The sequence below is a fragment of the Sardina pilchardus genome, chromosome 8 (genome assembly GCF_963854185.1).
Source record: "Sardina pilchardus chromosome 8, fSarPil1.1, whole genome shotgun sequence".
Taxonomy (NCBI): domain Eukaryota; kingdom Metazoa; phylum Chordata; class Actinopteri; order Clupeiformes; family Clupeidae; genus Sardina; species Sardina pilchardus.
Genome location: NC_085001.1, coordinates 18,199,831 through 18,215,097, shown reverse-complemented (window position 1 = coordinate 18,215,097; position 15,267 = coordinate 18,199,831). Strand labels below are relative to the sequence as shown.

General features: G+C 43.8%; 1 protein-coding gene across 1 annotated transcript; it reads right to left on the bottom strand.

The window, feature by feature from the left end:
* Window positions 1-1,353: 1,353 nt before the first annotated feature.
* Window positions 1,354-13,615, bottom strand: htr7c (5-hydroxytryptamine (serotonin) receptor 7c). Its single transcript, XM_062543051.1, has 2 exons — window positions 12,962-13,615; window positions 1,354-2,133 (listed from the first exon to the last, which is right to left on the bottom strand). The coding sequence occupies exons 1-2, from the start codon at window positions 13,426-13,428 to the stop codon at window positions 1,359-1,361; spliced, it is 1,242 nt and encodes a 413-aa protein (XP_062399035.1). The 5' UTR covers window positions 13,429-13,615; the 3' UTR covers window positions 1,354-1,358.
* Window positions 13,616-15,267: the final 1,652 nt, after the last annotated feature.

Here is a 15,267-nt window from a genome sequence, read left to right as displayed (position 1 = left end):
GCAGTTCGCCCCACCCCCACCCTGCACTGCTGCCAGCCTGTCAACATTATGCGGTAATGTTGAGTCAGTTGGGATTGTGGAACATGTACAAGTTCCAGGCATGTCTATTTTGAACCCCTCACCTTGTCGCAGGGAGGAAAAAGGGAGGTTTGTGTGGCTTTAATCCAGATTAACACTGAAAGAGCAGGTATTAATCTGAGTTGCCCAAAACTGAATGTACTGTATACTTTTGAGCTTGAATGTATTATTGACAAGCTTTATCTCCTCTTTGAAAACATGCTGCAGGATAATCCTGTCTTATTTAGACCTTAAAGAAAAGTCTAGAATGACTGACTGACTAGGATTTGAAAAGGGAATTTTTGTCCCGTCTTTAGACGATAACAACATGATAAAAGAGGACACAGGCTACTTGAACAGAGTGAGTTTTATCTACACATAAAATGAAGCAATGATGCAACAGTATGTTGCTGATATAATATCAATGCTGCTAGATGTGTGTTGCTTCAGATATTACACTGAAAAGCTACATACATCAGTGGCACAAGTTTTGTATACAGCATATGGTGAAAATATATTTACAAACGTACACATTAATTTTGAAAAAAAAGGATATGTACACACTACAAAAACAATATATTTAACCGACACATTTATAAACACATTTTGGCTGAGGTGCCCACAGCAAGTTTTGGTGTGAACTAAGACCTTCCGTTTGGCAAATGACCTGCACTTCAACTCATTTGTACATTGTTTGCTCATATGCTTAAGAGTCCAAGGCAATCTGTGTGTGTGTGTGCTTGTATATGTGTGTGTGTGTGTGTGCTTGTATATGTGTGCGTTCGCATGCATGTTTGTGTGTGTGTGTGTGTGTGTGTGTGTGTGTGTGTGTGTGTGTGTGCGTGAGTGAGTGTGAGCGCACGCGCGCGCATGCCTGTGCATTTGTGTGTGTTTGGAGCATACGGCACAAAGCCTTGTCATCTCCAATAGCCCATCAAAGACAACTTCTGGTTGCTGGCCTCCAAAAATAGAGCGGGTGACTCACAGGGACACTGAGGTGATCATTCTGTCTGCGCGTCGCTCCCTCTCTCTCTCTCTTTCTCTCTCTCTCTCTCTCTCCCCCCAAAGAGTCTGCCCGGCCTCTCGTTCCTCCGATACCAATCAGCGCCGCTTTACCTTTTCATCCCCAGTTACACAATCCCCAGAGCCTGCTCTTATTGACTGCTCTTCTGTGCTCTTCTGTCTTGACTCTTCGACTGGAAAAACCAAAACAGCAAGATGACCTCTGCCCCCCTTCCCCCTTCCCCCTCCCCCCTCCCCCCTCCCCCAAAAAAACAACACAGTTCTGTCCCTGGGTCCATCTACACTTTTAGTGCCTCGTGCACCCCCACCGCTGACAGGCGGCGGTTGATGTTGCGGTAGCGGCAGCGCAGCAGGTCGCGGTAGGTGGAGCGCAGGTCGCGGTTGAAGAAGGCGTAGATGAAGGGGTTCATGAGCGAGTTGGCGTAGCCCAGCCACAGGAGCGTGCGCTCCAGCCAGACGGGCACGCAGCCGCAGCCGCCGCCGTCGTCGCCGCAGACGAACGGCCGCACGGTGGTCAGCGTGAAGAAGGGCAGCCAGCAGACGCCGAAGACGCCCACGATCACGCCCAGCGTGGTGGCCGCCTTCTGCTCGCGCTTGAAGATGGAGATGTTGTGGCGCTCGCGGCTCAGGAGCCGCGAGAGCGCCGCGCACTCCTCGGCCACGCCCGACGCCACCGGCCCCTTCAGGCCCTGCATCTTCAGCGCCTCGCCGCCGCCGCCGCCCGCCACCGTGGCCAGCGGCTCGGCGTGGCGCTCGGAGAAGTGCATGGAGCGGTGCTTGGCGCCGCTCTTGCGCGCCGCCCTGAAGATCTTGTAGTACATGACCAGCATGACCAGCATGGGGATGTAGAAGGCCACGGCTGTGGAGTAGATGGTGTAGCCCAGGTCCTGGCTGATCAGGCACACGTCGCCCTCGTACACGTTCTTGGCCCAGCCGCAGAACGGCGGCAGCGTGATGGACGCCGACACCAGCCACACGCCGAAGATCATCTTGGCCATCAGCTGGCCGTTCTGACGGGCCGGGTAGGTCAAGGGTCGGGTGATGCCCAGATACCTGTGACAAGAAGAAAAAAAAAAACACTGGACTCAGTAAAGGCCTTCGTACTGTGTGGCTCTCAAACTCTCACTTTGATCTTCGATGCTCGGTCCTCGAGGCTCGTTCCCACTGATCTATAACTAACACTGGATAGACTATCCCATGGTTGCCACCCCATCATTCATTATCTAGATCAGTGAGGACAAGGATGGAGGAAGGAAGGGAGGGTGTATAAAAGACCAAATGAGAGGCTTCCAGGTGAAGAGGTCAAGTTCAGGGCATCTGTATTCAAACACTGAGCCAGCTGCTCAACAAGTCAACAACTCCTGGCTCCACATATGGATTATTACTGAGGGCCATTACATAGTCTATGCCCACTACGCTGATGCAACCGAATGCACACTGGGAAATGTTTGGGTATTTCATGTGTCTTCCGATAGTCCACGTAGCTTGCATAGACTATCAAAGTGCTCTTACCTGTATCTACAACAGCAAACGTGTAGCTTCCTGAACTGACTGAACCCACAACAAAAAACATGGCTCTCTTCGAGCACTTAAAAACCAATTCCAGAACCATCTGAATTTTTGCGTTTTTAAAGGGGCCCTGCAGGCTCCTACTTTCTCCATTGACCTCAAAAGATGCGGGGCATCCAGCCATATATTTCTCAGGCATCTCCTGTTGTTCACATCAAAGCTTTGTGTGACAGTGAGTTAGCTGAGGGGGCGTCCCTGTCAGCATGCTGTCAGGTTTAGTACAACCCTCAACGACCTTATGAGGCATGTGATTTCTTTCACTGTGGGAGACTGGATGGGGTTTGAAGAAGCAGACCCAATCAAAAACGACTCAAGGCTTTACAGTAAATGAGAACCTTCATGATTCTCAAATCTAGCAATCACACGTGCTATTTTTAAACTGACAGTTCTCAGTCTCTGACTGTTTTTTTTTCTCTTCAAGTAAGATGGAGGTAGAATGTCAGCCCTATTTTAAATAGGAAGGCTAAATGAAATGGCAGTATCAGGAAGCATTATTTTCAGAAAGATCTGTCTGTGTATTGCTTACCAATAGTTTCAACATAAAATGGGAAGTATACTGTATATTGGGAAGTGATACATCAGCCATGTTAACATGGACAGTTCCCGATTGAAACATTTGTATGTGCTCTATTTCGATCAGGTGCTGTCAATCGCTTTAGAATCTTTCGAAATAGCTGTTGTTGCCTACTTTTCCTTGAGAAGATAAAGCAGGCAATCTGATGGACTGTATACATGGCTGTTCAATCGGAATAGGGATTGATTACACCACCTCTTTCATTCTGATTAAAATTCAAAACAGATGAGGCATTTTTATTCCGATTGAGGTGTTTATAGGAGAATTTGTATACCAATTGAGCCGTTATTTCCGGTTCTAATAGGATTAAAAGTGTCCATGTAAAGATTACTGAAGGAGTCACCTACATACTGTATGACAAATAAATGCATAATGTATGTGTTACATAATTCTCTGTTTCAGTAACATATGACATACTGTACATATTCACACAAGACACTTGTGTTTTTGCTTCAATACCTGTGAATATTTCTCCATATGTGCTCCAGATCCTCCATCTGTTCGGCCCTACCTCCTCTACAGATATGTTTTCAACCGATAAACATCCTCTAATGCCTCCAAACATTGAAATACAGTATGAATGCAGACACCTAAATGCAGACACATTGTACAAAGTGACCAAGATAAAGATGCAGAAGATGGGTTCAACTCGTTCCGAGGTGTCAGTCTCTTCCGCTCTCTCTTCTTGTCCCTGAAGGCCATGATATGGTCTCTACCTCACTGACTCCTGCCAGGCCTCTAATGGAGAATCCATTTTTACGTCGACTAGACATCGCCCGCGATGGGAACTTTTTGTTTTCTTACGCAAGCACCACTCTGTCTCTGCCCAGGGCCATTTGTGGACCCCGTTCACCCGGAGACGCCTTGCATTGAAAACACAGTGAAATATTTAAACGCCTTATGCACTGGAACAGCCAGAGAGTGACTCCATGGAGGCAGAGCAGAGCTATAAACGGGTGCACAGACCTGTTAGGCTGCAGCCGTGTAATCTAATGGACATGTATATTTTCAGGCTCCCTCTTCCTCTATCTCCCTTTGGAACTTTTTCCACACTGACTTCTGGGCTCCTCGCACTTAACATCTACGGCGTCACGTCGAGCTGCCTTTGTTTGCCCAGCTCACGGCACAGGTGGAGGTTAAGAGCGGCCAACGGTGAGGGTAGTATTGACTCCGATCTCCATCGTCTGATTCTGCACTTGTGTCTCCGTCGCATAAACTCTGCGGTGAGTCATCTTTAAGTGGCCCGGCTTGATCGGGGGGGGTGACCTTGACTACACCCCCCCCCCTCCCCCCCCTCTCCACCAATGCATCCATGTGCAGCTCTGCTCCATCAGAGACATGCCTGATGAATAACCTGCACATACACACACCCCTTTCCTCTACCCACAGTTCCCTGCGGATCCTCCCTGCGTGCATGCCCTGTGACACCAGCGAGTTTCATTTACGCTCCGCTGGAAATTCCTCGATAGTGAATTCCCCTGGCGTCTTACAGATATGGACTCGGCTATGTGCTCAGAGGACTGTGAATGACCTCCTGCATACAAGATATGTGATAAAGTGTCCAGCACAGATTTGTGCACTCACAGCCCTGTGCTTGGAGAGTGCTCGTTTCAGGTTCAAGATAACACCTTTAAAGGAACGCTGAGATTGTCCCTGCTGTGGCGAGTGAGACAAGGTACTCATGCGCTGCGTGATATCTCTGCACCAAAGTAGCAGTGCTTCGCCTGCACTCCGCCCCAATATAGTCCCAAGTCAATACCTGTCTAGGAAATCGTCTCGTCTTAATATGCATTGCCATTTGTACTCATTGTGAATATGGAAGCCACAGGAAGTAGGGATTTTTTGGTTGTTGTTGCCTCACTTTTACTCGTGACATGCTATCCGGCAACGATAGATTCCATTCACTACGCTAAGCTAAGCTAGCGGGGGGCAGCTCAATGGTGTTTTTGACCCCAACGGCACCTTCCAGGCAGCACAGCCTAAAAGGCACTACCTTTACCCTATTCCTAACCTTAACCCCCTCAACCCTCATCCTACCCCTAAACTGAGGGGAGTAGCGCCTTGAAGGCAGCGCTGCCTGGAAGGCACCATTGAGGGCAAATAATACCAAAGGCCGCGGGGGGCACTGCCAGATTAAGACAATGCATGCATGGAGACAAAAATGTTTTAGAGATGGTGAATGGTGAGCTGGTGAATAACCCAATAACCCAATGGTGAGATGGTGAATAACCCAATGTCATAAAATAGTGGCGTGTTCCTTTAAGCTGCTCGTACGCATGTATAGACAAGAAATGATAAAGAGCCAAAAACAGAACCAAAAGAAGAGGACAAACGTGCACCCTGAACTTCACTTCACAGTGTGTGGCTGTGTGTGTGTGTGTGTGTGTGTGTGTGTGTGTGTGTGTGCGCTGTGCTTGTGTGTGCGTGAGTGTGTGCGTGAGTGTGTGTGTGTGTGTGTGTGTGTGTGTGTGTGTGTGTGTGTGTGTGTGCATGAGTGTGTGTGTGTGCGTGAGTGTGTTTGTGTGTGCGTGAGTGTGTTTGTGTGTGCGTGAGTGTGTGTGTGCGCGTGTCCACACGTGTGTGTGTCTGTACGCATGTGGTTTCCGTGCCTGTGGTAGAGCAAAGTGCACATGTCATGTCATGTACTGTAGCAGCTCTATCACTCTTGCGACTAGCAGCAGGGGTGAGAAAAAAGGGTTAAATCAAAGCAATAACTACTGCTAACATATGATTGGTCCCAACAACAACTTACCGATAGTGTATCCAAGGTATTTCTATGCTCTTGTGGTTATATCTCATATTGTCTCTATGGGTTAGCATATGGTATCAACAAGGGACCGCGTATGTACACTTGCTATATGTGTGCTATGCCTCCTGACTAGTGACCTTTATGGTACAATGTTAGCAGATGTCCCTACATTTGTCTTTGAGAGAGGTCTATAGATAAAGGTTATTCTCAGATTGCATAACTACAGTAATATACTGAAAACATGACGCGATCATGACACAATAACCTAAAAATAAATCTTAGAAATGAAATGTACTGTCACAAAACAACATAAAAGGTCTCTTTCATAAACAGTATGTTCTGGTGTATGCTGAACAAATTTACATTTACACACAATTACATGTGTTTAACTATGATTATGAAAACCAGTTACTGATCAATTGTAAAGCTGACCATGAGTAGGGTGGAACTGCAATCTTTACTCAATGTAGAGTACATACAGTAATGTCCACTGAATTTAAATAACACTGCTTTAACTTTTATTACATCTATACCGTTAAACATATTTTGAACTCCTGATAAGCTTTTGGCATCTTAAATATCTAGCTCTTTATTAGGGATGTGAAGGTACACGTATTCATACAGTACCAAACCGTTTAAGTACAGGACATTAGGATCAATACAAATGTGTTCCAAATGCAGTCTTTAAAAGCAATCAGAACACTTTTTTGCCTGCTGATCATGTTTTAAATTTGAGTTCACACACACAAACATATTAAGTGTTGGGCGGCCAAACGTCAGTTTATCCTACATACTTTAACATTTAACACAGTTCAATCTTTTCCTGTCGGCTTCACTAACAGGAAGCTGTGGTCACACCAAAGCAGGTCAAGCGATGTGTTACATTACCAAAGGCAACATGCTGCCTTCACTGAAAGGTGTTCCATTCTGTGCAAAGCTGACAGCTTAGATTAGGTTGCCAGATGTCTACTGTCCACCGTTGGATAACAGGGTTATACAGTAAGACATACTGTCTTCTCGCTGTGTTTGCCCAACAGGGGGACTTTACAAGCAGCCATTCTATTACAGTAGACGGGTGATAACAACTGATGTTCGTGTCAAATCATGTTGAGACTTGCATGTGTCAACACATAAAGAGAAAGCTCTGCAAAAGTCAGATTGCCTACAGTTCAATATCATAATGTAAGTATGTACAAAAGATCAAATGAAAATAGTCAAAAACATTTTCAATGTTTCCAATCACTACCGCTAGGCTACAGTATATGTGTAGTTTCACAATCAGGGTCATTCAAGCGTATTGTTTCACAAGGCCTACTTTTTTATTTTTAAATATTATTCATGTTGTTTTTGTTTAATCTCTTCTGTATGAAGCATTTCTAAACTTCTAAATTTGGCCTACATTGCAAATTTCATTGCACCATTTCGGTTCACAGGACAATGTGGCTGAAGTGGTGTAGGTTCATAATAAAACATCCATTTGATGATTATTGACTGAAAAAAGAGTTTTAGGCCAGCAAATTGTACTTTTAATATAATTTCCTAGGTGCTGCTAAGTCTAATCATTAATAATAACATACGATTACCCAACATAACCACATATTTTAAGGTCCACAAACATATATGGATGTTATGTACTCTGGTCATGAAACTACCCCTATCAAGAGTAGGGCTGACAGCTGCACAAAGCTCACTAGTCTATATCAGACCACGAATGCTGAATGTGAAAGTAATTAAATATCACATGCTGAAACATCCTTGAGCTTAATCTATGCACACACAAACCACCAAAGTCCTGGAGAGCACTGCCAAGCACTGTGTCTGCCATGTCTCTGTGTAACTGCCTATGAAATTAAAACCACTCCCTGAGGTAACTGCTTTCTGACTCAATTAAAATCTGGTCCGATTTCTTACAATTTATCAGGGGATATTCAGGCAATATATTTTATCTACACTGCTGATCAGTACCATTAGTTGAACATGCCTGCAATGCATTTTTTACAGATACAAATGATGGAGAGAGATGGAGAAAATCTTTCAATCTTTTCAAATGTATAACTTGATTTGCTGATGTGATTATCTAATTACTTGAGCATGGGTGATTCGGAGAGGCAACAGAGTCTGTAAAAGAATTCCACTGAGAATCATTAAGGATTCACATGCACATTGTTTCCTGTTCTGAACATGTTCTCTCATGATCTCTTCTCTGGTCAGCAGCTTTTCAGGCTCGACATATCAAGTCTCGAATGGAATTGGGATACAAGAAACATGCAGAATATAAAAACAGGTGTACTTGTGTCAAAGGTTTGACGACTGGCCAATTCATCATCTGCTGTGACCTCCATTTGGCAAAGCTGACCTCAAAGTGACCTATATCACAAGAGACCAGATAATGCCTGTTCTACACCTGATGCACATTATGTTCTGCCCTACACATCCACAGTGGACTACCGGTACATTCATCTTAACACATGCTGTTTACTTCCTGTTTGTCCAAGTACAGGAAGCAGCTCTTTGATGCTTATGTCAAAGGTGATACGAGAATAGCTCTCCTTAGCCACAGGCCCCCCTAGTTAATATGATGCAATTCTAACTGACAAACAAGCCTCTACAAAGAGTGTGGTAGTTCACTACAGTAGCGCCGATCACATCCATCACCCCGCGCCAAATTGCATTTACTACACCCCACGCTATGACCAGAGACACATATTAGCCCCCACCAGAGCTCTTTTCCACAGCATGAAGAACTGATGGACACTGGCATCAAGGTTTATTTCTTTGCCGTACGTTCTTCCAAGTGTGTTTGCTGAAAAGAGTACCTGGCTTTCTTTGTAATAAGGTCACATGGATTAATGAGGAGGCCATTGTTAAAAAGGATCCTTGAAAAATGTGACGGGATCGAGGAAATAGCATGAGCTGGAACCTAATAATCACAAAGCCATGGGCCGCTAAATGCCACGTTTACAGTGAGGGATCATCTATCTGATAAGGAGGATCATTAACACGTTTGCATCAGTCAACTGGATGGGGAAAAGATGGATTAGTACCGGGATCCTTACCCAGGAAAATAGAAGAGCTGTTTGTTCTTACACTTAATAGCAGGTTGTGTAAGCAATAAAAAAGGGGTAAAAACTGTGTGTGTGTGTGTGTGTGTGTGTCTTAGTGCACATGTGTGTGTGTGCATGCTTATATGTGTGAGGAAGGATTAACACTGATGTAGGTTAATACTTGCTTGAGGGAAATACTGCCAGGATAATGTAATGGGATGACAAGATGATATGTCAGACAGCAAGTGCATGTTTTCCAGTATTTCTGTGTGTGTGTGTGTGTGTGTGTGTCTGTGTCTGTCTGTCTCTGTGTATTGCTCACTGACTGACCAGTATGTACAGGAAGTACAAAGAAAGAGACTTGTTACATTTTTTAATTTAAAAAAAGGTTTGGGCTTTCCTTTCTGTACTCCTTGAATGAATACAAACCATTTAGACCACATTGACAGAGCAACGAGGAAAAGGCATCAGCCACCAGTCATTTCTGATTTTTTGTCTGTGTATGGATTAATGGGGCCTAATCTAATCAAATAGAGCAAAAGCAAACTTAGCCTTAGTACAACAAATGAGTAAAGTATGCTTTTATAAAACCTAAAGCTTTAAATTCAGGAAAAAATATATATTACTCAAACCAGACTTTAGATTATAGTTGTGTTGAATAGAGTATAGCGCAGTGGGCCAGCAAGATCAGAATGAATGTCAAAGGTCACTCAAACATCTAAATTTGCCCGGAGCTATTATTCCACCATATTAAATATCCTATCCCAGCAAGTGACATTCTAAATGTCCCAATGTCTGACAACATTAATGTTCACCCAAACATACTCCTCCATCCACCATGGGGACAAATAAATGAGCACAACATAGCCAGGTCACACACTCACCCTGCCTTGACCTGCCTACAGCTTTCACTTTCTCAGCACAGTAAACATGTCCACAGGGACATCTAATTGAAGCAAAAATAGGCAGCTTCCTGTGGATCTTTGGACCTTATTGAGTCAATAACGTAGGACAGCAAATACCATATGAAATATGAAGACAAATACTCAAGCTACCTTTTCTTCCTTGTGGATGATAGAGTTGAACATTATAGCAGTTGCAGATGAAAACAACTAACGGACCAATTCTAAATGAAGTTGCTATATCCATATGCAGACCAGCTAAATGTTCAGCTTTACGAAACTGCCATAAGAATTTATTGTTATTATCACTGATTGATTATTTGATCGCTCTATATCAACCACTTCCATAAAAACTATTTTCAGTCATAATCTTGACATTCTGCCACCTAAATAACACAGACACTTGAAAACCTAAACTCTCTGAGTAACACGTTTCCGTCGCCCACTGAGCCAGGTGACACATTTTGCATGAGCTCCACGGCGAGACATTTCAATTACGACTTTCCTTCCTACCACGGCAATACCTTGCCTCTGAGACCATTGCCAAACAGGTTAGCTGCATAATTCCCTTGCATTAAAACAGCTATCCTAATCCGGGTTAAACAACGAAAAAGAATCTATGTAGACACAGTTTGCCTTGAGCTTGACCTGTCTGATGGCTTTGAGAGAGCAATCCCGGACGGACACAGTCGTCTGTCGCCAGACACGCTGGGTCACCCCAATCCCAGGTGTGCCTGGCTGCAAAGCGAGCTCTTTCTAGGCATCCATCTGGTGCTACAATAAGAAAAGGGGGGCACGGTGTCACTGTAACAGCATACGCTTTCACAGTGACATGGAGAGGTCAACACACACAGATACACACACACGCCTGACAGAGCGAGGAAGCCCATGCCGCACTGCATGGGAAATCTGTTATCTACCACTACCACCACAGAGTCAGGCAGACACAAGAGTTCCTTTCTCATTTGCAATTTTAATGTGATCCGTCTAAATCGCAAGGGGCTATGCCTTTCCATTTAAAGTGATTCCATCATTGTTACTGGGCTTTTCACACATGAACCACTTCACTCACTTAGGGATAGGATTTTAAACAGTTTCACTATTTTACACATGCTGCAGGTGTAAAGGAATCTACATGTACTGTATGTACTTTTCTGTTGCTGTTCTATAAACATAAAGTCATAAATAGGTTTGATTCTGAGAATATAACAGGTCTAAATCAAAATAGCTTTCCTCAAGATGAGTCACATCACATGGACCACACTAACTTTATAGAGTGCTTAACCTTATAGAGCTCGCTATTGAGCAAAGGTTAAGACACTCAGAGAATTTCACAACTATTTGCATTTCCTTTAAACTCCACACCCTGGCCAAAACCCCTCATTTCATTTCACTCAAAAGCCTCCCAATGCCATTCTGGGAGAGCCATTGTAAAATATTAATCTTCCTCAGCCGTTAATGTCTCAGAGAGGAGAGGCCCACTCTCAAAGGTCTTTTTTAGCTCCAGGATAGTTCTGTGTTCGTGCTGGTCTCGAAAAAAACTGAGCAGCGTGGTGGTCCATTTGTCTGCCACCTTGATCTGGGGCATGAGAGTATGGATATTGGGCATGAGGTTCAATTGTGTATAGTGTCAAATATGTTGTGTGGCCTTAAGGCCCCCGACTTTCACAATGAGAGACGTCATTCCTCACTGTGTTTGGGGAACAATTTAAATGTAATTTACGGAAATGTTGTACATTAAACTGTCCTCAATTCTTCCAGGTCTATCTTTTTAAAGGAATGCTTGTGGAATGGTGATATTGACTTTACATGTTCCATCAGTTACTGTAAACATCCCTGATATGACATCCTTGATATCACCGGCAATTAGGGGAAGCTGTGTGTTTGCCAAAGAGAAACAAACATAATTAGCTTATCCTGCATCCATAAACCTTTGACCAGGCACTTCAAATAACTAAGTTTATGTATCATAGCACAGCTGTTTGCACTCAGTAGTACAGTTAGTACTACAGTTAGTACAAACGTGAGGCCCTGGAGATATATTCATGCACAGTTTGTGGGGCTGTGTGAGTGTATGATAATAGTGTTAAATAAAGAACTAATTTCATTTCATTGTTAACGAGTGTGTTACAAGTAGGGTATGACGGAACCATACAAAAAAAAAAGATGCTTTGCTGTTAATGCGCAGGATAAGAGATAGAACTGACAGCTGTATCGAGCAGCCACATTTAAATGCTGTGAATGTCGCAGCCAAACTCCGCCAATTGTTCCGCCTTCGTATTAAATCGCATTGTTTAAGGTCTCCTCACATCAGTCTGACTTTGCGGGCGCCGCCATCAGTTTAGTGCAGAATAAATTCCACTAATGAGGCATTATGAGGAAGACAGGAGGAAAGATAATCTGATCATGGCAACCACTACCAGGGTTTGTCTTCATTGAGGTGGCTGAGGAAGAACACTCTGATTGATGACTTGCATTTACTTCATTCAGCTTTATTGGCAAACACATTTAACACTATGTCTGTCTACCCTTGAAATCGGGAAGGTTATCAGAGAAGATCACTTAAGTCAATACTGGTGAATTATTATGTAAGCTGGGTGCTGTATTCTTAATTCAAACTAAGGTGATTGACTCCATCTTAATTTATCAGCAAAGATGTCAATTGAAGTTTTCAATCTAAAACTTAATTTTGCATTGTGAAAATAGTAACATTCTGCATCTTACTGCATGCAGTTACTTGTAACGTAAAAGTATCATCAAATGCAAACGCTGGGAAACTGGTAGCCTATCTGAGAGTACCTGAATATCATTGAGCAGTAATGTTAACTGCACAGCAGCTAACTGAATGGTGTCTATTGACACTCCAATAAAGTTAGTTTTTCTGACATAAAACATATTAATAAAACAAACAACAAACAACAAAACGTCGCTCAAGTCTTTGAAATGCATGTCCCCTGGCAAGCCACATATGTGCAGGAATTATTTTCACCCGGAGAGTTCACAAGGAAATCACAGAAAGCAAATATGATTAAGTCAAACTCACCTGTCCACGCTGATAACACACAAAGTCATTATAGAGGCCGTACAACACATAACATCCATTCCGATAAAGATGTTGCAAAACACGGGGCCAAAACGCCATTTGCCTCCAGTCAAGTCTGTTACTATAACAAAGGGCATAACTACAAGCGCCACAGAGAGGTCTGCTACTGCCAGAGATACCAACAGATAGTTTGATGGTTGGCGCAGTTTTTTAACCACGCACACAGCAATCACCACCAGAGTGTTTCCCATCACTGTGACCGCTGTGATGATAGTCAGCATAGTCCCAATGAATATTTTCTCCACCGTGTCAAAGTCGGTTAATTGCTCCTCGCACGATTTGTTGTTCTGCATGATGGAGAGGTTTCCCGTCGTAATAGCGTTGAAGCTTGGGCGTACGATGGTGCTGGAAAGTTCAGAATCATTCTTATCGCTTTTAAAAGTATCGACAACTGAAAAATTTAACATTACGGCATCGAACCTCCAGTGATGTCGAAAGGGACACCTCGCCAACTACGCGCCCCCCCTGGAGCGCATGGTTCACTCTCTCATCTTTGAAAATGTGAGTTCTCTACTTCCTCTACAAATAAGAAGAGTTTCTGAAACAGTTGGAAACAACAGACTAAGGTATACGATAACACTGTTCCCTGATGTGATGTCTGGAGACCTAAGAAGAGGTGAATAATGCGTCATTCTTCTGAGAGCTTCGCTACGGTGTGGTGACGTCCGGAGCACCACACGCGAAAGTGGAAAGGCAGGGAATCACGCGGTATAGGCTACTCCGCTCAAGTACTGAAAGGATAGGCACTTGCCGCGCATTACGACGTTCAGTGACATTTGGTCATGTTTCTTGCGTGGCACAGCAGAACACTCTGATACCACCTTGATCATTTAAAAAAAAAAAAAAACTTGAGGGTGAAAATGCGTTATGCCAGGGAAGACATTTGTCCACGCACCGACTCAGGTCACAGTCAAAATTCAGTGAGGGGTTATTGAAAGTCGAGTCGGACAAGTTCGTAACCCTACCCGCCCCTATTTTTGAATCAGGCTACTTTTTGGCTTTTGTAAATAGTTGCGCTGAGGGGAAAAAAAATAAGACTGCCATGATTTCTGGCAAATGATTTGACCACTTCAGCCGTCTCCCATGAAAATGTGTCAACATGTGAGAAAGTAGAGATAAATCGAGGCTAAAGGAAACATATGTGGTTAGACCGACAGAAAAGAACCAGGACGGGACCTCGTTTGTGGAACAGCCGTGCTTGATGATCTTCGGGGTTCTGGTGACCATGCATCCCCAACGATGCAGCTGTCATTGCTGTGTGTGCGCTGGCGACATCAGCCCTCACTGGTATTAGACTCTTTCCAACCTGATGGGCAGAATGGTATTGATTTGTCACTGCAGATCAGGGATACAGGGCCGTGGTCACCATAGATAGACATTTGATCCATATTCAGATATGACCAACCCTTTTCACAAAACTTGGTGGAAAGGTGTTGAACAGGCTATGATGCCCCATTTTCTGGCAATGATAGCGAAAGTGAAACCTTTTAGTTCCACTAATTTGTTAATTAGTGGACTCATGTTGTCTTATTGCTATTGGTCCAATCATTACTTTTTTTTTTTTTTTGAGTGTAAACCACAGGTGTAAATAGCCCAATTAGTCAAAGAACATGCTTTCTGTGTTTAGATAGGTACAGTTTTGCAAATGAGATGTTGCAGAATGGCCTGACCCCCTCTGCCAAAAATCTAGAAGAAACACTGCTCCGTCTCCCAGAATCATACCGCTACTTCTAAATGAGTTGAAACACGGCGGGGAATCTGGCATACAGTACATGCAATGTGTGTTTCATAGTCTAGGCCCACACCACCATCCTTAATTGAGAGTATAGTTACTGATTTTTTTTTAGTCCTCCTATAGTCTTTGTCCAGGGATGGATTACTGAATGGCCTACTGGGTCCAAGGGCCCTGAAGCCCAAGCCTCTGCGTGAAGTTACTTTTTCTCCGCCCTATACTTTTCTCTTTCCTCAAAACTCGCCAGATGTCATCATATAAGAAGTTATTCTTTTAAAAAAACATATATCTTCGGGGGGAGCATGCTGCATTTCTGTCCAGGGGTCCATAATCCATGATCCTACAGTATGTGCATCGAAAGTTTTGAATGCTAATTGACTGGCATAACTAATAACTTTTGCATGGTGGACAATTTATTGAAATTCTGTTTGGGGGTCCCCCAGACCCCACCACAGATTAGGTCCCCCTCTATGTTGACGTCAAGGCTTGTAGTTATGGTTGTGTGTTTTCTTTC

What these genes read in the sequence shown, in the direction of transcription:
- htr7c (XM_062543051.1), bottom strand. Translation starts at nt 13,428, where the DNA reads ATGTTAAATTTTTCAGTTGTCGATACTTTTAAAAGCGATAAGAATGAT. An exon ending in TGTGTTATCAGCGTGGACAG is followed by an intron (nt 2,134 to 12,961) that starts GTGAGTTTGACT and finishes TTCTTGTCACAG; the next exon opens with GTATCTGGGCATCACCCGAC.